Consider the following 27,804-nt stretch of genomic DNA (forward strand, 5'->3'; position numbering starts at 1 on the left):
ACCAAAAAAACCCCAAAAAACTGCAATGGATCAGTGCTCTTGTTATCAGTACTCCTTGTAGTGATGTGAATCACAGCCTATCCATGGCTTCCATCCTGTAGTACTCTTCATAATATCTTCTTATAAATTCTTCAGAGGGAACTCACATAGAGTGCTATAGATCTCATAAGATTATATGGCTATCAGTGAGTTGCTCTCTCCACATTTATGACCCACCTCCTTTTCTAGTCGTTTATACCTTTGACAACAACTTGTATGCTGCTTTGTGAAGTAGTTCATAATTTGTAATACATTACCAAGCCTAGTTACGCCTACCACCTTTCTTGCCTTTGAGTGATCTACCATTTCGATTTCTCATAGATTGTAATATTCCATGATTTGTAGACATAGAGAATCACATCTACATGGACAATTAAGAACTTATTTTTTTTTTAAACCAGACCTATGATTTCATCAATGTAAGAAGTACCTGGTAAGGAACTTCCTTTACTAACGCAGAAAGGTCTCTTCTCTACAATTTATAAGCTAAGAGAGTTGCCTGTAGTATTGAGAAAGGTGTTCAACTTGGGAAAATTGGTATTGAAAAGAGGGGATTTTTGTTTCAGGGAGAAGCTTGAATAATTGAAAATTCTTGCATTTTCCTAAAAGTAGTCCAACCCACTCTCTTCTGCTCATTTCAGAGATATAGTGCTGCCTCAGGCAAAAGTCTTCTTGTCCCTTTCTTAAGTCTTTGTCAACATTGCTGTCATTAGGGTGTAACTTACTCCTGCGAAGATATGTGAAGATGAAGAAGATAGCACATTCAGTAAGCTGGCTGAGTGGGTGGCTATTGCTAAGCTAAGCTCCCCTTCATCTTAAACAGCAAAATATGCCAAACAAAATAAAAGATTGATAGAAGAGGCTGGAGTTGTAATTTCATTAGTATAAGAAACTCTTGTTGAAGACATTCCTTCTAACAGTGCAGAGAAACACCTTTGCTGGAGGGAAAGGACTGAACTAATATTTTTCAAAATGTGATGTCACAGATGAAGATAAACTCAGACATGAATTTATAGCAGGCCTGCACAACCTGTGGCCCGCCAACGGATTTTGTGCAAACTGCAAAAAATATAGAGGAAAACATCTTCTACATATTTCGAGGGCTGCCTGAAGTCCTTTGACATGCCCCTGGGCCACAGGTTGTGCAGGCCTGGTTTATAGGAATGTGAAAACAATGAAAATAGAATTAAGGAATCTGTTCTTGGTCTGGTCAGCAGACCTAGAATCTGGTTCATGTTCCTTTGCCCACCCTAGGTACAAGGGAAATTCGTGAGATACCTACTTCCCCGGAACCACTACCCCCAATATTTTAATAATCTTCTGCCTCTTAGAGGCAGATGGTGACACAGTAGACAGAGTGCTGGGCCTGGAATCAGGAAATCCTGAGTTTAAATCCAGCCTCAGGCACTTACTAGCAATGTGACCTTGGACAAGTCATTTAACCTCTGTTTGCCACCATTTCCTCAGTTGTAAAAAATGAGGCTACCTCATAGAGGTCTTTGGGAGGTACATATATAATGGGAGTATGTTTGTAAACAAACAAACAAAAAAACACTGCACTGTGCCTGGCACATAGTAAGTGCTCTATAAAAGCCTATTGCCTTCACTCCTTCTCTTATTCCATCAAATATAACACATGTTAAAATTCCCCACTTTGTTAGGGTTAGTTCTTATCTCTTTTCTTCTGGGCGAATACCCAAGCTCATAGCTTGTTGTTGTTTTCCACCTGCCCCTTAGACATAGTAAGACATAGTAAGTGGTAGTAGTCTACTCCTTCTGAGATGTAGCTTGGTTATTTTTTAGCCTTTCTGAATTATTCAGATGTGTTTGCTTCTTTAATGTTTCATTGTGTTTCTGGACAAGTCACTTAACTTTTATAAACCTCAGTTTAATTATCTATAAAATGAGGAAACTGTAACAACTACTTAACTCAAAGGATTGTTATAAGGATCAAAAGAAATGAGGTCAGAATATATAATATGACCTATTATGATCGAATCTTTGCTTCATTTACTTTTCAAAAACCCTACCTATTTCTAATTTCTTAGGAGGAATGCTTGGAAGTCATTGTTTCTGCAAAAAGCTTTTTTTTTTTCCCCTTGTCAGATATGCTCAGCATAATAAATTCGTTTTGAATGCAGACCATTTCCCATTGCCTTTCAGTATGTCATATTCCAATCTGTTCTTTTCTTTCTCCTAGTTGAAGCAAGGTTCTATATGGTTCTTACTGGATTTCCCTGATAGTTGACCTGTCTCTTGCTGGAGCTTGGCAGTTACATTTCTGAGTGTATTCTGTCTTGTTTTTTTCCTCTGTTGATGATTTTTGGACTCATTCAATCTGTACTTCATCTTCTGGGTTTCAGTACTTCTGGGCAATTTTCTTTTGTGATTTTTTTTTTTAAAGGTAAAATAGTTTCCTTTCTCATCGTACTCTTCTGTAATCTTGATTTTTAAATTATCTCTCTGCATCTTGTTTTGTAGGTTGATTATTTTTATAATGTGTTCTTCAAACTTTATCCATATCTTTCCTCTCTCCACGGATTTTATTGGCAATCTTTTCCACTATTATATCTGCAAATAACCCCTTTATATAAAATTATTTCCCAAGCCTATATAGGATCATAGATAGAAAACTGAAAGGGACTTCAAGAGACCCTAATCTAATTCCAACTTTTTCATTTTACAAATGAGAAACTGAGACCCAGGGAGGTAAAATAATTATTAAGCAACAGTAAGTCTCAGCGATTGTATCTGAGCTCATGTCCTCTCACTCTGGGCCCTATGCTCTTTATAGCCTCTGACCTCCAGTGTTGGATTTATAATATCAGCTAGATATCTCTTTCTGGTTGTCCTACTGTCACTTTAAGCTCAAACTGGGAGGGGGATTACTATTTACATTCACTCAGAACCGTTGGGGCCCAAAAAATAACCATTAGGTGGTGCTTGGGCAGGGACCTATTGTTGGCCAATCAGTGAGAACTAGAATGAATTGAGTTTCAGGCATGGTCTTTAGGCAGAATTCTAGCCAGTAAACCCCATGATATATCGAGCTAGGCTTCAGCCATCAAAATTTGCTGTCCTTTGGGCAGAATACCCTCAGGTAAGGGCATGACTACCCCACGGAGAGAGAGAGGAAGGGAGAAGAGAGGAAAGGAGAGGAGGAACTGATTTGTTCAAATCAGTCAATACTTAAGGAAATTAATTTAGGCTATTCACTGGACACATAAATGAGAAGACAGGATGAAATTGGGAAAGATTGAAGGCGAAAAGAGAAGAGAACAGCAGAGGATGAGATGGATAGGTAGTGTCATGGAAACAACTAACACTAACTTGAACATACTTTAAGAGAGAGTGGAGAATAGAAAGACCAGATGTTCTCTGGTCCCTGGGTTCATGAAGAGTTAGACATGGCTGAACAACATCAACTGTGTTAAGTCATATCTTCCCCCTGTTGTAAGCCCAGTGCCCTGGCATCCTGTCTTCAACATACTAGGTGCTTAATAGATGTCTAACTGTCATCAAAGTTCCCACCTAATAACGAATAAGTTCCCTGTATGTTATTCATGACAAATGACCATCCAGCCTCTGTTACACTTCCAAAGACAGAGAATTTATAAGAAGGCCATTCTATTTTGACATAGCTCTAATTTTTAGAGAGGTCTTCCTAATATCGAACTGAAATCCAAAGAAGTTTTTCAACCTTTCATCCTATTCTTGTCCTTTAGAGTTACACAGACTAAAAATTTGACTTTTCTTTTTTCTACAAATCTATGACATGGTTTCCATACTCTTGACTATACTGATAGCTCTCTTCTGTAGGAACTCCAGCTTGCCAATGTCTCTTTTAAAATGTGATGCCTAGAACTAAATGCAGTGTTCAAATGTAGTCTGACCAGTACAGTGGGGTTATTATCTCTCTTATCTTGGACAATATGCTTCTCTTAATGGAGCCATAAATAGCATTGGATTTTTTTGTCAGCCACATCATAACATTGGCTCATTTTGAGCATGAGCACGCGTCAAACCTGGGAGAAAACTGGGATTAGACTAAAAAATATTTGATAATAATTTAAAAATTTATTAGAGTATACCTCCTCATTGTATCTAGATTTTGTATTAAAACATCATGTTAAATTGTGTCCCTTATTTAAAATATGTTTATTAATATTTATGCTTAGTTGATTGAGTAAAAGTATTTTCAATTTCACTTTTTGAAAAATGATAATAATTTTTATTCATATAATCATGTTTGTGTAAAGTTTAGGTGTTTGGCTACAAGACCAGACAGAGGCACCATCATCCATATGAGTACTCTCATTGTCCCAAGAGGAAATAAATTGCTTTCTGAATGTTGGTCTTGCACACACAAACCTATAACATGATGATGGACGTCATAGTTCCATTTCATCTGAGCTATGAATCATATCTCTATTTGTGGTTTTTGGCTGTTGGTTCTGCCAGTGGAGTTGTAAAGGTGGTAGGCATGTGTCTGCCAGAAATAATTGTGGGTTTCAATTGCAACATCATTTGACTCAGGTTAGTGGTATATTAAATGGGAAGTTAACATTTCTGCTTGATGGCATGTGTACATGCTCACATGTGTGTGTCTTTGTGTGTTTTCTGTGTTGCCTAAATGGATAAGATATAATTGAACAATAAGATTCCAGTTCAAGAAATGCTGATGGTTTCAGGAAAATTGTAACTTCTTCTGATGTAGAACCACCACCAAATTACACAAAAAAGGAATTCTTTCTATGTTTAGACTTTGGCTTTCCTTTTGCACTCTTTCTCTTTTTCTGACTGTTTTCTTCTTCAGACCTCTTAAATGTGGACATTCTTCAAGGTTTTATCCTTTGCCTCCTACTCACAGCTTCAACTATTTTGTATACTTGATTTGTGTCCCTTACATCCCTTCTAGCCTTTTATTTCATTTTACTCCCCTGCCTATTACCTGTATATGGTATTTCCTTTACCACCTCTTTGTCTTTGCACAGCTGCTCCTCCCTTGTCTGGAATGCAGTCCTTTATAATTTCTTCTTGGAAAGTCCAAGTTTCTTCAAAGCACAATATGGCTACTGCCACCTATTTGAGGCCTTTCTAGATTCCCCATCCCATTCATAAGTTGTTAGGGCTTTTTCTCTCTTGAAATTGCTTTGTTAAATATTTTGTATTTATTCATCTCTGCATGTCCTCTTACCCCCAGCATAAGTAAGTTCTTTGAGGACAAGAACTGTTTTTTGTTTTCGTATCCCCAGGACCTAGCATGATGCCTCATGTAGTAGACACTTAATAAATATTTCTTAAATTGAAGTATATTGAATAGTTCCCAAGTCTTTATCTCCATCTATGAGCTTTCTCTTAAGTTCTGGTTGTACACTTCCAATTGCCTCTACAATCTCCACTTAATTGTTCTGCGATTCTCTCAGATTTAACGTGTCTAAGACCCAAGCCATCATCTTCCCCCAAGCCCATGAAGTAGTTCCTTTTCCCTAATTCCCTACTTTTGTGGTGTTATTGCTGCTTTTCCCGTCAACCAGACTTGAAGTCTTGAAGTCATCATTGACTATTTCCTCTCTTCTTAACAGTTAATCAGTTGACAACTCTTGTCACATCTTCCTTCACAATCTGCCTCTCATCTGTTCACAAATGGTATCTCTACTTTTATTTCTTTATCTCTGCCTTTCTACTTCATTGCTGTCAGATAAAGTATGTAAAACCACTACTTTGATGAAGTTGTTTCTTTGCTCAAAAATCCTCACTGACTCTCCGTGACTTCGGAACACAAAGGGGTAAGGCTTTTTGTTTAGCATTCCAGGCCCCTTGCAGTTTTAATTCTTATTGTAGCCTTAACTCACAGTACTTCCCTAAATAAACTTGCTAAATTCCTTCTAAACTGATATTATTTCTGACCCTCCAACATGCCTCTTCATGCTTCTCACATTCTCTCTTTTGATTGGATTCCCTTCTTCCACTCTGATTATTGAATCCTGCTTATCTCTCAAGACCCAGGTCAAATGTCGTTTCCTCCATTAAAATGTTTCTGAACACTGTGCCATACCTTATCATCTTTCTCTATATACCTATATAATCAGTATCTATGCTACTCTTATAGCACTTATATATTGCCTCATATTGTAGTGTTTTGTGCATATTTCTTATCTCCCCTCAAGATTGTAAACTCCTAAAGGAGAGGAACTATTTCATATGTCTTTGTGTCATCTACAGTGTAAATGCCTTATATATAGTGTGTTCAGTAAATATTTGTTGACTTTGAGGTACCATCTCACACCTATCAAAATGGCAAAAATACTCAAAAACTATGAAATAATGCTATAAACATTATGGCCAAATGAGAATATTTATTCATTGATGGTGGAACTGGAAACTTCTGAAATCTTTCTGAGATTGGCATTATGCAGTAAAGTTTGTAAAGATAATTATACTCTTTGACCCAATAATTCTTTCTTTAGGCATATACCCTGATTGTGTCATCATAATACAAATAAAAGAGCTATCTGCTCAAAGATTTTCATAGAAGCATTCTATGTAATTGTGAGAGAGAAAGATAAAGCAACCTAAATGTCCAACAGTAGGGGAATGATTAAAGTGTGGTACATTCATATGATGGAGTACTATAAAACAATTAAGATACAAACGAATCTAGAAAGATCTTTATTAAATCACAAAAAGTGAAAAAAAGCAGAACCAGAAGAATGGATTGTATTTTAGCTCTATCATATGAGGAAAAGTGGGTGAAATAAATCTGATTATTTGAAGAAAATAACTGAACAATCATAATGGAGACTTAAGGACAAAACTAAAAAAAAAAATTAAGACAGTTTATGCATTTAAACTGATTTAAATGTGAATCAATATTAAGCACATGTAATTTGTATTGAAGTTTAATGTTGTTTCTATTAAAACTTTAAATATTTGTTGACTAAAGGAATGTATGAATGATCAGTTGAAATGAGTCCACTTATTTAAAATTTTCCTTCATTTCTTATTAAAATATCTAAAGAATCTATAATTTCATTGTTATAGTCCTACATCCTTTTATGGTAGCTTCTGTCTTCCTTTTGTGGTAGATGATCTTCTTGAGTTGCTAGCAGTGGCCAGAAAAACATCCATGACCAGCCTTGGGATGTCCTCTTTAAACTTACTGAGGCTTATCTTTGAATGGTAGACATTTTAGAATCTCTCAAGGTTGTGCTTTTCTGGCATAGCTTGAAAAACCCATGATCACTTCTTAAACCACAATGACCTTTGATAGTAGGATTTGAATGGAAGAAGTCTTCCTGCATTAATGAAATTAATTCTTTGTTAGAGAGAATTTGTGTTCTACATTTATTCTTAAAAAATTAAATGTTTTATAAATCAGTGTTGGAAGACAAGATATCATTGAGTAATGCTGTGTTCCAAATTGGGGCCTATATTAGTCCTTTATGATACAATAGATATCCTTTGTGATACAATACAGTATTAGGGTTTTAGAAGCAGTGACAGGGATTGCATATCGATAAAAAATCAGTGTGCCAACCTATATCATTTTAAATCAGATTAGATATTGGCCTTGTTTTGGTTTTCAGTTGTAAATTCAAATTTTGTCATTATTTATTGATATCTTAAACCTTTAGTTCTTGTTCACTTAGTTTTTTGTTTTTGTTTGTTTTTTAGGGATAGGAGGTCTGCAAGAGTTTGTCCTGAAGTCTGCAACCCTGTGTACCTCACCATCTTGCCCACCCTTTATCCCACTCAACTTTGAAGCCACACCCATTGTGAGAGTTGCAATTGAACCAAAACATCCAAGTAAGACAACTCTTGTCTTTCAGCTCAGTTCCACAAATATTTATCAAATGCCTACTTTGCAAGACACTCGTGCTTAGCTTTTTGTAACGGGTACTAAATACTATGCTTTAAAAAATGCTTGTCTTTATTATTTATGAATTTTGTAGTAGGCAAAGAAGGGATTTTGTAGTAGTCCCTTCTGTCTTACTGGTAACTGATAACTGGTAAAAATTCAGTGAACCTGAGGGAGAATCAGAATCACAGACTTTCACAATTGGAAGAAACCATGAAGGCCCTTTAGTCCAACTGGCCCTTAAAAAATGATCCCTTCTCAACAGGACTGATAAGTAGTCTTCCAGCCTTTACTTAAAAAAACCTTAAATAAAAGGGAACCCACTACCTTGTAAGGCAGTTTACTCCGCTTTGGATTGGTTAATAGATGTAAAATCAGAATTAATCAGTTTTACCTTCCTTCCATCATCATTTATCATTGCTCCATTTGTCCTGGCAAGTGGGACAAGTTTACTCCTCTTCTTTAGTCCTCCTCTTTTCCTCAGTTTAGTTAAGAGAAACACATCTTTTTTTTTTTTTAATCCTTGGTATTTCTTGCCAAGGTTAGCTCATTCTTAACTTTAACCCTCCTGACATTCTTTCCAGTTCATGCCATTGTGTTAATCCTCCATTACATATACTTGTACCCATCGTCAGTATACTTCTGAAAAAATCTTAGCTGGTTGATGAGTTTTCTCCTGTGCATCCAAATCAGTCTGGTTAGACAGCTCCCCTTTTTCCTTCTCATCATTAGTCTTTCTCTTTGGTCTTCATAAATATATCCTTGATGGCTTTCTGTGCTTCCTCAGCTGAATTTCTTTTTAGATTTATGGCCCATAGAATGCTGCCTATCATTTTAGTGAACCCTTTGGAAAAAAACTCTTGTGGGAAAAAGGGGCAGGATCTAAATTTTGATATGAGAAGATGAATAGAATGCTATACTCAAGGAAGCCAAAGCTCACAGGATAAAGAAGTCCAAATGGCTAGTTAGGAGGTTGCAGTGGTCCAAAGTTGTGGAGAGGGACCAGGTCAGAGAAAAATCTCTTAAAGGAGTGGCTTTGGCTGTTGGCAAAATGACAGTTATTTCCATGAAAGGATTCATTTTCACCATGTTCTCTTTTGTGGCAGCAACATTAGCCACAATTTGTCCTTAGAATGCCTCCCTGAAACTCAGAAGTGGTGCTTGGTGGTATGACATTGGTCAAAGACCTCTACAAACTTTGGGTGACAGTGGTTCCCATGTTCTCTCCAGGTTTCTGTAGCTCTGCCAGTCTCTTAAGTGTTGTCATTGCCTCTAGATCTTCTGGCAGCTGCATTCTTCTTGCTTTTCCACAATTGGCAGGGTGGGCAAGAATTCTTTGGCCATAACTTGAGGTCAGAGTGGACTCATTACAACAAAGACCTTGGAAACACAAAATAGGATACATAATCAGGAGAGTAATCCTAGTTATTGTGTCCTGGGACTTACTACCTGTGTGATGAGGAAATAGCCTTCCAGTCTCCCAATTTTGGGAGGATTTCAGGGCAGTCATACCTGATCTTCCATGCCTACATAATGCCCAGGGGTGACATGTTGGTTCCATTTATACTAAATTTTAAATATCTAATTGACGTCTAGATGAAAATAAATGTCCAGTAAGCTATTGGAAATCCATGACTGAAGCTTGGTAGAGAGATTTAGGTTGGATGGATGGGTAGATAGGAAGGAAATGATAACTAAAATCAGGGGAACTGATACATCAACAACAGAAAATCAAAGATAAGTCGAGAGCCTTTTTTCAAAGTTTTGGGGTAAGCCATGATTATGAAGTAAGGCTGGGAAGATGAGACAGCTGTCACATAGGTAGAAAAAGAGCCAGGAGAGGGAAGTGTCACATAAGCCAAGAGAAGGAGGAGGGTGCAGGAGAAAATCTTCTCTCTGAGCTTTTTAGGCCAGACCTTTTCTAGGCCACATGTTGACCCACACCATCTGATTTCTGTTTTTGCTTCATTGCAACATCTTCCTAGCATCTTCACAATTTCAGGTGCTATTTTTGATTCCGCATGTTTTCAGTGGTCTGGCTTCTGATTGTTCTAGGACAGTTTCCAGGAAGGCTCATGTCACCATTTGTGTGGATTCCTGTTAGTCTTACAGAGTGTTCCTTTTCTGAGTCTCAACTATTTTGCTTTCTTCTAATTACTGATGTCCACTTTGGGAACTGCCTTAACCACTGGCCACATCCTACATGTACTGGATCATTAAGATCAGAGGGATGTGAGCTGAAAGGAGCCCTACAGTTCAAGACCACCCTAATTATTTTGCAGATGAGGAAACTGAGGCCTAGAAAGGTGAAGTGACTGGACCGAGGCCACACAGGTAGTTAAGGAGCAAAACTAGGATTCAAATTCAGGTCACCTGACTCTAAATCCTTCACTCTTTTTGACTCCACCATTCTGTCACATCAAGTATTTTTCATTTATGGAATCGGTAGAGCTATGATGTCTGGGATTTCTAGGTTGGACTCTAAAATGCAGACTTTTGAGGGGCATTGTTTGTTTCTTCCAGTTTAAAACAGGAACAAGACCATATGGTAATATAAAATACTTTAAAAAGTCTGTTTCAGAGGCTGCAGGGATCCACATCCTAAGCAATCACCCCAAAACCAGACCAGGATTCCACAGCCTCTTTGTGGGCAAATCCACTCATTTGGTAGGCTTCCTGTTAAGCCAGTAAAAATATGGGTATCTCTCGGAGGGAGACTTTGGCAGGGATAGCCTGTCAGGTACTCAGGTACTGCCATGCTAGGGACCCTCCTCTGATGACACTCTAAGAAAGCTCCAAAGTGTTGCTCTACATACCATATATCTATATAAGAGGAGAGGCATTTAGAGAGCTCTGCAAGAGTGGAAAGATGGCTTGTAAGGCAATAAGTAATAACTTTATCGAGATGCTAAAGCTGGTACTTAAAGGGCAAGTTTTATACCCAGAAAAATCCTGATTCTAGTATAAGCAATTTTACAGATGATTTGAGTTTTTCCCTGCTGCAGCAGCCCTGTGATAGCTATTTATTCTCATTTTTCTTTTAGCTAGATTCCACACTGAATCCTTCCTTTGGTTATTAGCTGACTGTGTTTTATCTGTGATTTGGGGGGAGATGTCTGTCATATTCCTAGAACCAATGGTAGACTATAGTTATGCCTGTTGAAGAGTTCAAGGGGTACTACAGACTAGCTACGGATTTCACATTGCATGCTTGTGAATGCTATGGCCTAAAAATGTGTAAAACTGAATTTTAAGTAATAAGTTCACACAGAATTGTAATTTTTGTAGAGGTTTTTATCCAAATGGGTTAAAAAAATTTAGGAGCTTCAGTACTAATAGATTTCTATTCTTTCCCTTGTGGTAATGGTTTTTAATAGTCCTCCTTTTGCTGTATTTTTAATAAGCATTTTCTATTTGGTCTACTTAGGTGAGATGCCACAGTTGGTTAAAGGAATGAAGCTTTTAAACCAAGCTGATCCATGTGTGCAAGTTTTAATTCAGGAGACCGGAGAACATGTGTTAGTTACAGCAGGAGAGGTCCATCTCCAACGATGCCTGGATGACTTGAAAGAAAGGTTAGGAGACAAGGGTGGTAGAGTTATGTGCCCTGTATGTGTGTAGTTCAGTAGGTTGTTTGAGTATTCCTCAGTTATTGAAACCCATAACTGAGGTTTATCTTTGGTGGGTAGCCAAAGCCTCCTTATGCAAGAGTTTTGCTGCAACTGGATCATACATTTAAATTTTAATAACTATAAAATGACTACCACCAGGAAATGTCACTTACTCCCTATTTTCTTAAATGCTTTTTATTTTAATGTTATTTTTCTACGTTAGTCATATATTGTCTTTTAATATTTTATATAATAATAATAAATGACAACATATATTGCTTTAAAGTGCTTTTACATACATTATCAAAGTAATGTTTTAATAAAAGAGGTTACTTGGAGACAAAGAAGGAAAATCTTAGTATCATTTGAATGTGGTTGTGAAGAATTTACCTATTCCACCATCTAATCTCATATAGTGTTTTTCTATTTTGACATCTTCATTTTTACGTATAAAGTTGAATGGCATGTTAAGCTAGTATTATAAAATAACTTTTTTTCATAGAATAACTTTTGCAATTTGATTTTTGTCTTCTATTTTAAATAAATTTTAATGAAATTATGGATTTTTTTCCCTTTTTCATAAAAATCATCCTCTGAGTCATCTAGAATAGGTTTAAAATTTTTATGGCTATTTAGATTAAGAACTTAGAATTTTAGAACTGAAAAGGACCTGTGGCTTAGAGATGTCAGAAGAATTACTCCTAGTCACAGAGAGGTAGTGACAAGAGTTAGGAGTAGGCCCCAGGACTTCTGACTTCTGGTCCTCTGCATTGCTTTTCCTTTACCTCCTTTGATGTCATCGGCTTCTTTGTTAAAATTGTCTTGCTAATTATGGAAAGCTTCATTAGCACTCAGAGAACAATAAATCACAAAGCATAATTTCTTTTAAAAGAGTGAATATCAATAACTTTCAACAATTTTTTTAACTTACAGAGTTATTTAGTTTATTAGCTTTAGATAATCTTTGATAGAATATAAGTTCCCTGAGGGCAAGCACTTTTGCCTTTGTATTTCCCAACTCCTGGTGTAGTGCAGTGCCTGACACAGAATAGATACTGAAACAATTCTTGTAAATGTAATAGATGATGTACTTCCTTGGACAGGTCCCTTAACATCTCTGAACCTTAATTTCTTTGTCAGTGAAAATAATGTTTACCAAGATTACTTCTAAGATTTCTTCCAGCTCAAAATTCTGTGCTTCTCAGTAGTAATTTGAAATAAATTCCCCCCTCACATTAAAATCAATTTTAATTTATTTTTTAATTCTCAAACCATTAGTTTCCTCTCTGTATAATATCATGTATCTTTTTAAACTTAGAATTACCCACCAGATACCCCCTCCAAGTGTGTGTTCTTATGCTTCAGTGAGTATCTAAGCTAAGTCATCTACTTGTATTTTAGATGTGTATTATTTGCATTCACTGGTGTTTAGGTGCACTTTTTTTCCTCAGGAGGAAAAAAAATCACACTTACAGAAAGAGAAATTGATTTTTTTTTTCAGAAATGTGGCCATGACATGGTATTAAAGTATTTATAGAAAACCAGCTCACTTTGAAAACCATTCAGCAGGAAAGCTATTGGAAAGATCAGTGTTACAGCTTATAAACATCATCAGAAATATCGACTGATGCTGAATGAAGGGAGCAAAGTAATGATAACAGAGGCCCCTTAGCCATCTTTGGATGTATACTCTCTAAAAACATACTTTAAGCATTCTTCTCAAGTGCTCTTACAGTTAGTTGCTCCCTGTGGTTGCTGGAGACACCTGTTTCTGGAGGTGATAAAACTCCATTCTTTCATAGCTCAGATTCTTTTTAGTCATGGGATTTTGAGCTAGAAGTCATATTGCTCAATACCGTCATTATTAGATGAGGCAGCTGAGCCCCAGAAAGGTACACTTGACTTTCCCGAGGCTGCACAGGTAGAGGTAGTAAGTAGAAGAGGCAGGATTTGAATCTAGGGCTTCTGGCTCCAATTACACTGCTCAGAGGATGATTTTTAGGACAAAGAAAGAAAAAAAGTGTAATTTCATTAAAATTTATCTAAAATAGACAAAAATCAAATTGCCAAAGTGATTTTATAACACTAACATGCCATTCAAGTTTATACACAAAAATGAAGCTTTCAAAATTGAAAAACACTAAATGGGATTAGATTGTGGAATAGGTAAATTCCTCATAACCATAATCAAATGATACTAGGATTTTTCCTTCTTTTTTTTTTTCCTCCTCCTACAGAGGCATAGAGATGCCTCTGTGCAGTCACTGGAGTCTACTGAAAGCTGAAGAAATTCTGTAGGGCATAGATAGGAAAATAAGCCTTCTTCTCCTGCCACACCTGATGGAAGGCAGATGAGAAATTACGTAGGCCGTAGAGGGAGGTAGTTGGAAAAAGAAGTGGCAGAAAGAGTAATTAGAGAGGATGTTTGGGTACATGTCATGGTTCTTTAGCTGTTTAATTCTCATTCTCCCTGAGCCCATAGGATCAGGGTTGAGGTAGGCAAGGGGCATTTATAAAGAATTAGAGTAGAATAAGCCAAAACCGAAATTTCAAAGGCAAAAGAACTAGAATTAGAAATGGGAAAAATGCTAAAGTCCAGGGATGCTGCGAACAGTTGAGCCAGCAACTGAAGTCATCTTAACAAGATGTCGCAGGGAGCTTTCACAGCTGGTTTGGTTTTAGGTCTTTAGGCCTTTGTCTTCATCTCCCCCGTAGTGGATGCTTGTGCCTACCTTGGTTGGGACAGAGTGGTAGTAGTAGGTTTTCTCTCTGAGGAAAAGGTAATTCAGCAGCAATGAAAGCAAGGAGAGTATGGCCAGAACATTAGCAGGGAGGTAAAGAAGAATTGAGCGTGAAGAAAAGGTCATTAGTTTTGGACATTACTAAGGGACCTTTAAAGGAGCACTTTCAGTAGAGTGATGTAGACAAGAACCAGGTTCTAAAATTATGTCAACAGCATTAGCAACTATTTTATGAGAGGCCTCATGATGTGGTTCACAGAGAGCTGGGTTCCAGCCCCAAACAGAATGTGCGACCTTAGTGCTCTCAGAAACTCTTATTTAAGACTACCAAGTTGCAGAAGAAGTACCAACATGCTTCATTAAAGGTAGGTTCCTCACTATGAATTCCCCCTACCAGGGAAATCACTGGTCCAGTCTCTGTCCCTGTGTGCAAAAAAAACTCTGTTTCTGACACTAGAGAAAGTACAAAGATATTTGAGACATGGTCACGTATACAAATATGCTACAGTATAATAACTCCTAGAGGCAATGACAGATAGTGGTTAGAAATTTGGCTTTGGGTCCAGGAAGGCCTTAAATCCTGCCTCTGAAATAAATCTACAGGGTGTGTGACCCTGGGAAGCTGACATAAGCTCTCAGGGCTCTGGGCGGCTCTCTAAGCCTGCAAGTTGCAAAGCGCTGATCTGCTTTAGTAGAGGGAATTTTTTCTCCTTGGAACTCCTTATACCAATGAAATCCCAGGTCTGATACCCACCCCTATAATAACTAATAGAAATACAGCTTTCTACAGGGCAGAAGTGGGGAGATAATCTCTCTTAGACTCCTAGGTAAATTATAATCCTTATTTCATGTTAAAGTTTAAACTTAATCTTTTACATTTAATATATATTGAATTATCTTTATATAGGCTTTTCTTTACAGAAATATTTTAATTAATGTAATAATAATTTTTTTAAAAAAATACTGGACTTTATTTCAAAATGTACTTTGTTTCCTAAAGCAGCCCTGTAATTTGAATATACCATAAAAGAAAAGCATGGGGCAGGTAAGTGATGCAGTGGATAGAGCACTGGCCCTGGAGTCAGGAGGACCTGAATTCAAATCCGGCCTCAGTCACTTGACACTTACTATCTGTGTGACCCCGGGCAAGTCACTTAACCTCAGTTGCCTCACCAAAAAAAAGAAAAAGAAAGAAACTAAAATAAATGAGACGGCCATACAGGTGAACGAGAATTATTTAACCAAATATCTTCTTTTCCTAGTTTTCCGTGTTTGCTGTGGGGACAAAAAATTGACGAGAGGAAAAAGAGATTACTTATGGATCCTTGAATACAAGGAATGGAAGCAGTGAAAAATGAAACACAACCTGGAATAATGTGGGCTAAAAGGAAGGGGGATAAAAGCAGCCAGTGACAACTCTTTCCTGTTGGGAAAGGCCTTTGTATTTCCCAATTAGAGCTCATAGAATGTTAGAGCTGGAAAGAGTTAGCCTGGTGTCTTTATTTCCCAGATGGGGAGACTTAGACCTAAAGGTCACTGATTTATACAAGATCACACTGTCACTAATCAAGATTAGGGCCCAGGTTTCCTTTCTCTCTTACAGTTCAGTGTTCTTTCCATATCACTACATTACCTCTTTTGTTAGAAGAGAGAGGTAGAGAAAAATGATTTAATAATGATGATGATGGTTAGCATTTATATAGTGCTTTAAGACAACCCTGTGAAATAGGTGGTATTATTATTTCCATTTTACAGATGAAAAAACTGAGGCTGAGTGAAATTAAGTAATTTGCCCAGTGTCACACAGCTAGTATCTGAGACAGGATTTGAGCTCAGGTCTTCCTTACTCCCAAATCCAACACTCTATCCACTGTGCCACCTAGTTGCTTTCGATATTAGTTTAGTGCATTCACGTACTGTAGTTAGCTAAGATTGCCTTCATAAGAATATTAGGAATTCTATTTCTGTGTCTCTTTTAGGACTATAATGTCACTTTATTTAGTTTTTTGCCAGGGCTGTTCCTGAGGGAATCCAAGGATGTATTACTGCCACTAGTTGGTGTAAGTTGCTGTTGCTGTTTCCTGGCCAGAAAAAGAAAAGTTCCCCACAGCTAACAAGAACTTAGAAAGTGATCCTGAAACAGTCTTTTTTCAGTTGACCTAAGCTAACATGATAGAGATTTTCCCCTTCTGCATTTACGCTACAATCGACTTTTAGTCTTCTGATGCCATTGGAAAGTAAAGATAATTCCCCGTAGAGCCCATTTTGTTATATTTAAGATATCGTTCCTATGTGTAATAATATATACTTCTTAGTAATTGAATATAATGATTAAAAATGTTTTGAGTTACAACACTTGGCCCTAGTTCCACTTTTGATACCAAGTATGTGTGCTTTACTTCCCTCGGCCTCGTTTCCTCATCTTTACAATGGAGTTGAACTAAACTGATGTCTAGTATCCCTTCCAGTTCTAAGATTCTGTGTTCCACTCAGAACTATAGGATGTTTTCTCCTCACGTGTCTTAGTAAATAATTTGGTATACATTATTTTTTTAAACACAAATTAGGCAAATCTTACTACAACAAATGCATTCCAAGTGAAAACATATGTAATGTGATAGGTAAGTCCAAGCAGGTAACCTTTTTATTTTAAATAATAGCACTATAATGCAATTCTAACACACACACACACACACACTCAAGTTTGGGTATTCCCCTTGAGGTGTTATTTTTTAAACAGAATTTTATCTTTTTAGCCTGAAATCAAAATGAGTTTTACATTCTGAATTCATGAAACAAATTATTACAGAGTTCTGAAAGGAAAAGTAATCATTTTATTTTTTGACAGAACCTGGCTCATACATGTATGTGGTATTTTTTTGTTGTAGCTTTTTCTAGGTCATCATCATCATTGTTTCTATTGGTTTTGTTTTCAGGTTTGCAAAGATTCAAATCAGTGTATCTGAACCAATCATCCCATTTAGGGAAACAATTACTAAGCCACCCAAAGTTGACATGGTCAATGAAGAAATAGGTAAACAACAGAAGATTGCAGTCATACACCAAACCAAAGAGGACCAGAGCAAACTCCCTGAGGGGGTCCAGGTTGATGCCGATGGGCTCATCACAATAACCACCCCAAACAAACTTGCCACTCTCAGTGTCCGAGCCCTGCCTCTCCCAGAAGAAGTCACTCAGATCCTTGAAGAAAATAGTGATTTGATTCGTTCTATGGAGCAACTGACTTCTTCTTTAAGTGAGGGGGAAAATACTCAGATGATTCATGAGAAGACCCAGGCTAAGATCCAGGAGTTCAAACAAAAGTTGGAGCAAAATCTACAGGGAAGGAAATGGAGGAATGTCGTGGACCAGATCTGGTCATTTGGTCCTAGGAAATGTGGACCTAATATATTAGTAAATAGATGCAACGATTTTAAGAGCTCTGTATGGCAGTGCCTTGAGAGCAAATGTATTAAAGAAGCAAGTAAATACAGAGATTTTGACAATAGTATCATCAGTGGATTTCAGCTGGCAACATTCTCAGGCCCCATGTGTGAAGAACCGCTCATGGGTGTCTGTTTTGTTCTAGAAAAGTGGGACCTAAGTAAATTCTTAGGTCAAGGAGCAACTGAGAAAGCAGAAGAGGAGTTAGATAGAGGTGAAGCTGCTTCTGACCATAGTAAACCTCTAGGGTCACCCACTGAAAATGAACAGTTTGAAGACAACTGCCCAGAGACGTTGGAAAAAAAGAGCAAGCGTAAAGGGGAAGCATTGCTGGCCGACTGTTACGGCCCTTTCTCTGGTCAGCTGATTGCTACTATGAAAGAAGCTTGCCGCTATGCACTACAAGTGAAACCCCAGCGCCTTATGGCAGCAATGTATACCTGTGACATCATGGCCACTGCAGAAGTATTAGGTAAGGAGTGTGTGTGTGTGTGTGTGTGTGTGTGTGTGACATACAGTGTCTCTGTGTTAGCTCTGTCCTCCAAGAAAGAATCAGGAGGGTGAGGGTGACTTGTCAGGGGAGGGAAGCCAGTCAAGGAGTAAATCAAGCCCAGAGTGACACTGATACATCTCTGGAGATGTCTTGTAGGTTACTGGAGATAGACTTCTAGCTCAGGACCAGAGATGCACTTGAGGAAGTCATTGGTATAAAGGTGATGTTTGTATGAGCAAACAAATATGGAACTGGCCATTAAAGAGTCAACTTTTTGTCTAAAGAGAATGGGCATCGGATTTAGGCATCAAAAGACCTGGAATCAAATCATGACCTGTACATCTATTTAGCTGCATGACCTTAAGCAAGTCATTTAACAAATCTCTCTGAGCCTTAATTTTCCTCATCTGTACAATCACAATTATACCTCAGATGAGATGTTGTGAGGATCAAATGAGATGATGGATGTAAAGCCTTTTGTAACCATGAAGTTACATAAATGTGAGCTATTGTCATTAATCTGAATGATTGTATCTTGCAATCAGTCTGACTTCTTACTCTACCACTCAGCTGAAAGGACTCCCCAAGGTTGTCAGTGATTTGCTAAATCCATTGGCTTTTTCTCAGTGCACATGCTTCTTGATTTCTCTGAAGCCTTTGACACTGTTGACACTACCCTTCCTTCTGGACATTCTCCTCCTTGTTTTTTAGGGATACTTCTGTCCTAGTTCTCGTCCTGCCATTTTCTCTGAATGCTTTCAAATCTACTTTTCAGAAATTACTTGTCCAACTATATGGAACATTATTTCTCCTTTAGTATTTTAATATCTCCAGACAGGTCTCATTTGTTGAGTATTTTTCAGGATGGCATTTTTGCCATTTCCTTCCTTTGTATTTTTATTGAATCAGATACAGAAGTTATCAGATACTTTGCTTTTAGCAGAATAATATTCATCTGATATCAGAATAGTTCAAGTCCCCCATCACCACTCTGTTTTGCCGCTGTCCCAGTTTTAGCATCTGTGTTCAGAAGGCACTTCTGACCAAGTGGTCTGTTGTATAGCAATACTGTTGCATAACAATATTGTACTTCTCTTTATCTCCCCTTTTATTCTCATTCAGAAGGTCTCTACCCTATGTGCATTCAAGTTTGTGGATTTTAATATGAGTTAAATTCATACACTATTATATTCTTTTGCCTTAAAAATAAATCAGATGGGGGCAGCTAGGTGACGCAGTGGATAGAGCACCAGCCCTGGATTCAGGAGGACCTGAGTTCAAATCCAGACTCAGACACATAACACTTACTAGCTGTGTGACCTTGGGCAAGTCACTTAACCTCATTGACTAGCGCCCCCCCCCCAAATCAGATGTTATTTTTGAATAAAATAACCCCTGCTATTATCATATTCCAGGTATGAGTCTACCTTAACAAATCTCAGTGATTTCTTTGAAATTGTATTTACTATTTTGTGTTAAAGTTTCAGGTTTAATTTGGTTATTTTATTCAGTTTTAATGGAAGAGGAAAACTGTTGCAGCTCTGTGGGTTGTCACGGAGACATTAGAAAGCATAGTATTGTTTCTGACCTGTTTTCCTGTTATTTTCAACTAAGAATTACTAGGTACAACTTCCACGATGCTGTTTCTTTCTTGGTCAAGTAAATTGTCCTATATAGTATCTTATTTCACTGTTTTATCTGAGTGGTTTTCTCTCTTCCTTTAGAATTCAGTTAAAATCTCTTTTGATTAGATCTTGCCAAATTAATTTTTCCTAGTCCCTTGTCAGGAACCTATTGTTCTGATATCATAGGCCATGAAACTAAATCCTGCTCTTTGACCTCATCTACATACTCAGCTGTTCATTCCCATATCCTTCTTTTTCTTCTAAAATCATTTGAACTGGAGGAGATGAAAACTTTACCAATTCCCCCAAAATTCTTTAATTTCTTACCCAGAATTTCAGAATGTTTTAGGGCTACATTGGAGACCTTTACTTATGTCAATCAGCAGAATTGGGTAGTGAATGGTAGGTTTATTTAATCTTTCAATTAAGCGTTCTGTTTTTCTGAGCCACACCATGATGTAGTGGTTAGAGAGCTGATCTCAGATTCAGTAAGACCCAGGTTATAGTCCTGCCTTTGACTCATAAACTGGCTCTTTACTTGGTGCAAGTCCCCTAACCTTTTAGTACTCCAGGCACCTTCAGACATTTGCAGAGAAAGTACTGACCTGCATTAGGAGAGGAAGGTCCTCACCAGGATCTTCCATGAAATCATAAGCTAACAAAAAAAAAAAAAAAAGAAAAAAGAAAGAAACCTAATGTTTCTTCTAAACAAGGTCTTAAAACAGTGATTTATTCTACAGCTGTTAAATTACTTTTTCCTCACTCTTACACAACAGAATTTTCTGAAAATATAAGTATCTCGAAATAATTAAACTACTTCCTCTGGAGAAATACTCTTAGAAAATGGCTACACTTTTCTGCAGAGCTCATTCAGAATATACTTCCCCCAAAAGGGTTAAAACATGAAATCTTTTACACTTCTTAATACTATTTGCTCCTGTATTCAGGTAGAATTCCTTTTTAACAAATACAACCGACCATAAAAATGTTCTTAATATATTCAGTTTTGATATAAATGGACACCTATTGCTACAACTATCAGTCAATCAGTAAATGTTTACCAGTTGTTGGGATACATGGCTTTTCCCCCCTTGAATGCCAAATGTATGCTTGCCAAAAAAGACTGTTTTATGGAGAACTCACACAGGGCAAGCACTCACATGATGGTCAGAAAGAGCAGTACAAGGATACTCTCAAGGTGTCACATAAGAACTTTGGAATTGATTTTATGACATGGGAGACACTGGCAGAGGACCGCCCAGCATGATGTGCCCTCGTCCAAGAAGGTGCTGTGCTCTGTGAGCAAAGCAGAATTGAAGTAGCTCAAAAGAAATGTGAGATGCGCAAATGTAGAAACATCTCCACTCCAGATGTTCATGTGGACTATTTGTGCCTGACATGTGGTAGAGCCTTCCAAGCCCCTATTAGTTTGATCAGCCAGTCGGGCACACTGTCATTTGACTCTCTAACATAGTGATGTCATTTTGGTTCTCTTTGAGAATGAAGGACAACAACCAGCTGTAAAACCTTTGCTCAGAATATTACCCAAATATTTTTGCATTTCTTCTAATCTCAACCCTTTGATTTTCAGTGATAAATCTTTTTTTCATGTTTTAATTATCAGCTTTCTGCTCCTATGGGAATCACTTTCTCCTGTCCCTCTTCCCAGCAACACTAAAAAAAACAAAAAAAACAAAACCAGGCCACACTCATTTAGCCTTTTGTAAACTTATTAGGTTTTCAAACAGTCTTACATTCCATTAAAGTACAATTATACTAAAGTAGTGTCTTCCATATTGAGCTTATCTTTTATATGGATAGGGTCAAGTGGAGACATCTATTCATTCATGGGTTTTTGTTTTTGTTTTTTTTTTAATTTAAGAGAAATGCTTATAACCTTGATTGAAAAACAAGCAAACAAACACCAAACCCTGCTACTCTAGGCTATGTACAGGGAAATGAAAATATTCCCTTTATGCAGAACTAGAAATTATATTGGTCTTTACTAATATGGAACTTTACCTCTATCCCGTTATGCTGGAAGCTTGTTTTAACATGAGTTTTGAAAACCATGTTGTAAATCAGACTCCTAGTTCCTACATTTAAACTAGGGGATTCTGCATAAAGGTTGAGGTCCACAGATGCAGAACATTACAAGTAATGTCAGAGTTTTTCAATGTGTTGTTCAGTTTTGCTAATTTTTTCTTTTCCTCTTTTTCTTTGTTTAAAAAAATTATTATAAGGGATAGTTTTCTTGGAAAGGTAAGGTTATAGGTGATAGTAAAACAAAGTACAGGATTAATAGGAAATAAGAAAGACAGAAAAGGCACTAGAATTAAGAGGTGTTAGGAAAGACTTACTGTAGAAGATGAGATTTTAGATTTAAGAAGCCAGTAGGAAGAGATGAGGAGGGAGAGCATTCTAGGCATGGGGGACAGCCAGAGAAAGTACCCAGAACCAAGAGATGGTGTCTTGTTCGTGCAACAACAGGGAAGCCAGTGATACTATACCAAGGAGGATGTGGCAGAGAGTAAGGTGCAGGAAGACAAGAAAGATAGTAGGGGGCTAGGTTATGAAGGACTTTGGACTCCAAAAAGAGGATTTTACATTTGATTATGGAAGCAATAGGAGGCCACTGGAATTTAATGAGTTGGGGGTAACACGGTTGTGTACCTGTGGAAAATCACTTTAGTGACTGAGTGGAGGATGGATTGGAATGGGGAGAGACTTAAGGAGGGCAGACCTACCAACAGGCTGTTGCAGTAATCTGGGTATGAGGTGATGAGAACCTGCATTAGAGGGGTGGCAGTGTTAGAGGAGAGAAGGGAGCATGTTGCAAAGGTGTAAATGACAGGCCTTGGCAAGAGATTGGATGGAGTTAGGAGGTGGAAGAGAAGAGTTGAAGATGACTCCTGGGTTACAGACTTGAGGAACTGGGAGGATGATGTCACCTTCTACAGTAATAGGGAAGATATTATAGGGATGGGGGAGCTTTTAGGAGGAAAGATAATGAATTTCGTTTTGGATGTATTGAGTTGAAGATATCTGCTGGACATCCAGTTTGATAAGGGGCTAAGGACTTAAGGGAAGAGGACAATGTAGAGTTGAATCAGTTCAGCAAAGGATCAAGATGGAGAAAAGAAGAAAGAGTGTCTGGTGCAGAGGAAATAGTTTGGGAAAGAATTGAGGGGCCAAGGAATTGGTCACAGTGAGGATAAAGGGTAGAGTTATGTAAAGGAAAGCAGAGGGAGATGTGGAAAGCCAGGAGAAGGGGATTTCAGAATTCTTAGACTTGGAGGTAGTACATTTGTGGATGATAGCAAGATCAAAGGTATGACTATCTTTGTGTGGGGGAGAGTTGGTTTGGAGTAATAGGTCATAGGAAGTGAGTAGGTTTAGGAACTGAGTGGTTAGGATTTTAAGGAAAGTAGAGATAAAAATTAGTTAAGATAGGGCCCAGTGTGAAAGACCTTGTTAGAAAGAGTAATTGGACTTCACAGGGAAGAAGGATCCATAGGCAGTTCTTGATTGAATAATATGACGAAATGGTGTTTTATGAAATAATTCTGTCAGTAGTAAAGAATAGATTGAAACTAGGAGAAGCTAGAAGTTGGAATGCTGGTTAAACCAGAAACAATGAGGGCAGCCTGAATTAGGATAGTTTCAGGAAGAGTGGAAAGAGAGGAGCAACGGACCTGGGAAAAGTCAAAGGTGATTTCATGATTTCTCCCCTGAGTTATTAAGAGGGCAGTGTTAGTATTGACAGGAATTGGAAATTTGAAAGGTGAAACTAGATTAATAGAGAAGATAACTAAATTTTGGGCATATTAATTGTAAAGTAAAGGTAGGATATGTGAAAATGTCTTGGTAATAGAAGGGATTGGAGATCAGATCAGAACTGGGCATAGAAATATGGAAGACATACAAATAGTAATTCAATACACAATAATTAGGCTAGTTAAAGCTTAAAGTGTATCAGAGAGAACACAGACTGAGTCTTAGTTAAAGCCTACAGTTAAAGGTTAGGCAAAGAGAAAAAGGAAGCATCAGAAATCTTTCAGAAGGGTAAAAGGAAAACAGGGTTGGTGTGGTTGGTGACCAAGAAGACAAGAGAGGAGAAAGTTTCAAGAAGGGAGGCTGTGGTCAACAGTTTTAACTGCCACAAAGAAGTCAAGTAGAATTAGGACCTAGAAAAAAACTGTATGAGGTCAAATTAGCCTACTTGGCAAAAAGGGAGTCAGTAAACTTCAAAAGAGCATTTTCAGTAGTGTGGGGAATGGAAAATAGATTTCAGGGTAATGAAGAAGGAATAAATAAACATCCTGGATAGGTCATTCCTTTGATAAGTTTTTTGGGTGGGGGAAACTGGAAGGGGTAAAATGGGATCAAAAGAAATAATTTCTAAGGTAGGGAATATTGCCTGAATATATTTGAAAAGTAGGAAAAAGGTATTAGAGCTAGAAAAAATGGAAAATGTTGAGATTAGTGATAAGCGATAGCAAGGTTCTTGAGGAATCATCCACTCTTAACCTGTCACTATCCTGTTTGTGAATTATTTCTCTCTCCTTTATTTCTCTTAATCCTTTCTACTATTTCCTGTTTAGTAATTTTGTTAACATCACCACCAGGGGGCAGGAAGGGTCAGGAAGAGGAACTGAGGCTAGCCCATTTTATTCTTTGTTGCCAAGTCTCATAAAAAGTTATATAGAGAAGGTGACCAAAATTGAAGTATTGGCCAAAATTAGTCTTAAGAATTGTGTATGAATTTCATTTATCCCTACTCTTTACTATGGATAATCATCATCCTTCTAGGATAAAAATATACTTTCTACATAAATACTCATGTATGTGAAGATACTGCTTCCCAAGTATATGAAATAATGGTAATGAATAGGAAAAGCTTTGGCCAAAAAAACTTGTTTGATTTCTATGTGACAAGAATTGTTAGAGGACATGAAATAACTTAAGCAAAGTGTCAGTTTTCCAGGGCTAATATTCTCTCATTCTCATACTTTTTAGAAGAGTGGGTTAAAGAAAAGTATATAAATAAATGTGTCCCCTTTTCTTTGACTTAGAAAGGTTGGTACACCAGATGACTCCAGTAACTAGAACCATGTGGTCAATATCCCAGGACTGTATTATAGGCAAGTTAATGTTACGAAGGCCTTTCAGAAGACACAGGCCATAAAAGATGATATTTGACAAAGCCACACATTAGGTCAGATCGTTATAGTGGACATTCTTAATTATGTGGTTTTTGTGGCTAAAAAGTTGTGACAAACTCAGCCAGTTAATAAGACTTATGATTTTGCAGGTCGGGTCTATGCTGTGTTGTCAAAGAGAGAAGGTCGAGTATTGCAGGAAGAGATGAAAGAAGGAACGGACATGTTCATTATCAAAGCTGTGCTTCCAGTAGCTGAAAGCTTCGGATTTGCTGATGAAATAAGGAAGAGGACAAGTGGTCTTGCCAGCCCACAGTTGGTGTTCAGCCATTGGGAGGTAAAAACAGAACAGTTTAATATTTATTCTTTCTCTTTGGGGGCTGGGCTTCCTATAGAGGTGCCATATGAGGGGGAAGGAAGATATTGCTGAGATCAAATGGGCTTGTTTTCTAATAAGCCAAATGGCAATATGTTTTGGTCACATAGAACTTCCTGCTATGTACCATATTTCATTTTAGCTTATTAACAATTGCTGCACATGGTCATTGACACTACAAGTTGACATTTCTGTATAAGTTCTGTATTGTTACCCCTTTACTTTTTCAGGTTATACTACATGCTATTATTATTAGAAATAAGCTTTTTTTTTTGCCTTTTTTTGGGGGGGGGGGCTAGGCATTGGGGTTAAGTGACTTGCCCAGGGTCACACAGCTAGTAAGTATTATGTGTTTGAGGCCAGATTTGAACCCAGGTCCTCCTGAATCCAGGGCCAGTGCTCTAACCATTGTGCCACCTACCTGTCCCGTAGAAATAAGTTTTTTAAAAATCAAATTAAAATTTTCAAACTACGGAAGAATTTCTTTCTTTTTCACTGGAGGTGATTTTTAGATTTAGATGTGTAGTTTGATGAAAGGGTTGGGTGATTTCTGGGAATCAACTATATTTTTTTTTTTATTGAATTTGGTTTCAAAGAACTTCTTGAAAAGAGGGCATTTTTAGCATTTCACTAATAAATGAAAAAGTTTTTAACAGGTAATGTGTCTGGGAAGGGATAGCTGAAAGAAATAGAGTGGACTCCATGCCCTGTTCTTTTCCATCCTGTTGAGCTGGTAACTGATTTTCCAGCACAAAATGATCTTGGATTTTTAGCTCTTTGTTCTTAGAATGTAACATAATCAAAGGACTCTTAAGGGCAAAGGCAGGCAACAAAAATTATTGTACTTGTAATTAGCAAGCCTCTTTTTTTTTCTGCACCATAAGAAAGGAGTAACTCTTAGTAAATGAGTGCTAGAAAAAAGATGGCTTCTTTTTTTTTAAATTTATTTATTTTTAGTTTTCAACATTCATTTCTTCAAGATTTTGAGTTCCAAATTTTCTCCATATCTTTTCCCTCCCTCCACCCCAAGATGGCATGCATTCTGTATACCCCTTCCCCTAATCTGCCCTCTCTTCTATCTCTTCCCCCTTTCTCTTATCCCCTACCCCTTTAGTGTTGAAGAAAAGGGGGGAAACGTTTTGGACATTTTTTTTCTTAATTTTTTTAAATCCAGGAGCAAAAAAGAAAAATGAAACATCTTTCCAAAAGGAATGTTAATGATTCCATTTTAATAATTTTCATTATATTATCAGTAAAGATCACAAATTCCTAATCCATATTCAACTACCTCATTGTAGAGGTGATTCTAGGCTCTCTAAGGCCATGCAAGTTATACCATGCTGGAAAGGCTTCAACAGCTATGGTCCGTGGATCTGCCTAGGTACAAGTGAAGAGGCTCATTACAGTAGGTTGGCCATTCCAAATGAAATTTTTGGTCTTGACAATGCATGAAATAAATAAACAAAAAATACAAAATGGTACCCATTCTTGAGTGGCCATCTTCCAGTTCAGCAGTGGTGGTGATGGGGACAGAGGATTATTTATACTGGAAAAGAAAACAAAAGACAAAAATGGCAAGTGTTAGGATATGAGAAGACAGAGACACTCATGCATTGTTAGTGGAGCTGTAAATTGGTCCAATCATTCTGTAAGGCAGTTTGGAATTACGCTTTTAAAAAAGCATTATTCCATACAAAACCTTTTCCTGCTTAATGTCACTACTAGGCATATGCTTATATTCCAAGGAGGTCAGAGAAAGAGGAAAAGGTTGGTATAAATGTATATAAATATTTATAACAGCACTTTTCTGCAATAGCAAAATACTTGAGGAAAAAAAAGTGGGTGCCTATTAATTGATGAATGATTGAATAAATTATGGCATATGAATGTATTATTGTATCATAAGTAAAGTTCAATAAAAAGAATTCAGATAAACTTGGGAAAACTTGTATTAGCGAAGGTACAGCAAAATAAGTAGATATATTGGCTTTCAGAAAATAGACTATAAATTTGTAGGTAGCTAGGAGTAAATCCAGCTGCTAAGAAAAAATATCACATGCTAATTTTCAGCAAGTCAAAGCTGTTTTGGGAGACTTGATGCACCTTATTGTTTAAAGAGGAAAGTAGAAAATTACTATCTTGTGATTGGAAAGAGACAGTCACTGGCTGCAGCTGATATAAATATATGCTTATGCTAGTATAGTTGCCCTCTTTTTTTTTTCTGCACCATAAGAAAGGAGTAACTCTTAGTAAATGAGTGCTAGAAAAAAGATGGTTTCTTTTAGTTTTCAACATTCATTTCCTCAAGATTTTGAGTTCCAAATTTTCTCCCCATCTCTTCCCTCCCTCCACCCCAAGATGGCATGCATTCTGTATGCCCCTTCCGCTAATCTGCCCTCTCTTCTATCTCTCCCCGCCTTCTCTTATCCCCTACCCCTTTTATTTTCCTGTA

The 27,804-nt window shown here is 37.4% G+C and overlaps 1 protein-coding gene across 2 annotated transcripts in view; it reads left to right on the top strand.

The window, feature by feature from the left end:
* Positions 1 to 27,804, top strand: part of EFL1 (elongation factor like GTPase 1) — a 207,480-nt gene that overhangs the window by 147,036 nt on the left and 32,640 nt on the right. For both annotated transcript variants that reach the window (XM_027852151.1, XM_027852152.1), the window contains exons 16-19: positions 7,717 to 7,848; positions 11,328 to 11,475; positions 17,189 to 18,168; positions 25,129 to 25,313. In XM_027852151.1, coding sequence (XP_027707952.1) covers positions 7,717 to 7,848; positions 11,328 to 11,475; positions 17,189 to 18,168; positions 25,129 to 25,313 — 1,445 coding nt within the window. The remainder of the gene's footprint in view (positions 1 to 7,716; positions 7,849 to 11,327; positions 11,476 to 17,188; positions 18,169 to 25,128; positions 25,314 to 27,804) is intronic.

This window comes from Vombatus ursinus, unplaced genomic scaffold, assembly GCF_900497805.2.
Source record: "Vombatus ursinus unplaced genomic scaffold, bare-nosed wombat genome assembly UNPS02009205.1, whole genome shotgun sequence".
NCBI classification, from domain to species: domain Eukaryota; kingdom Metazoa; phylum Chordata; class Mammalia; order Diprotodontia; family Vombatidae; genus Vombatus; species Vombatus ursinus.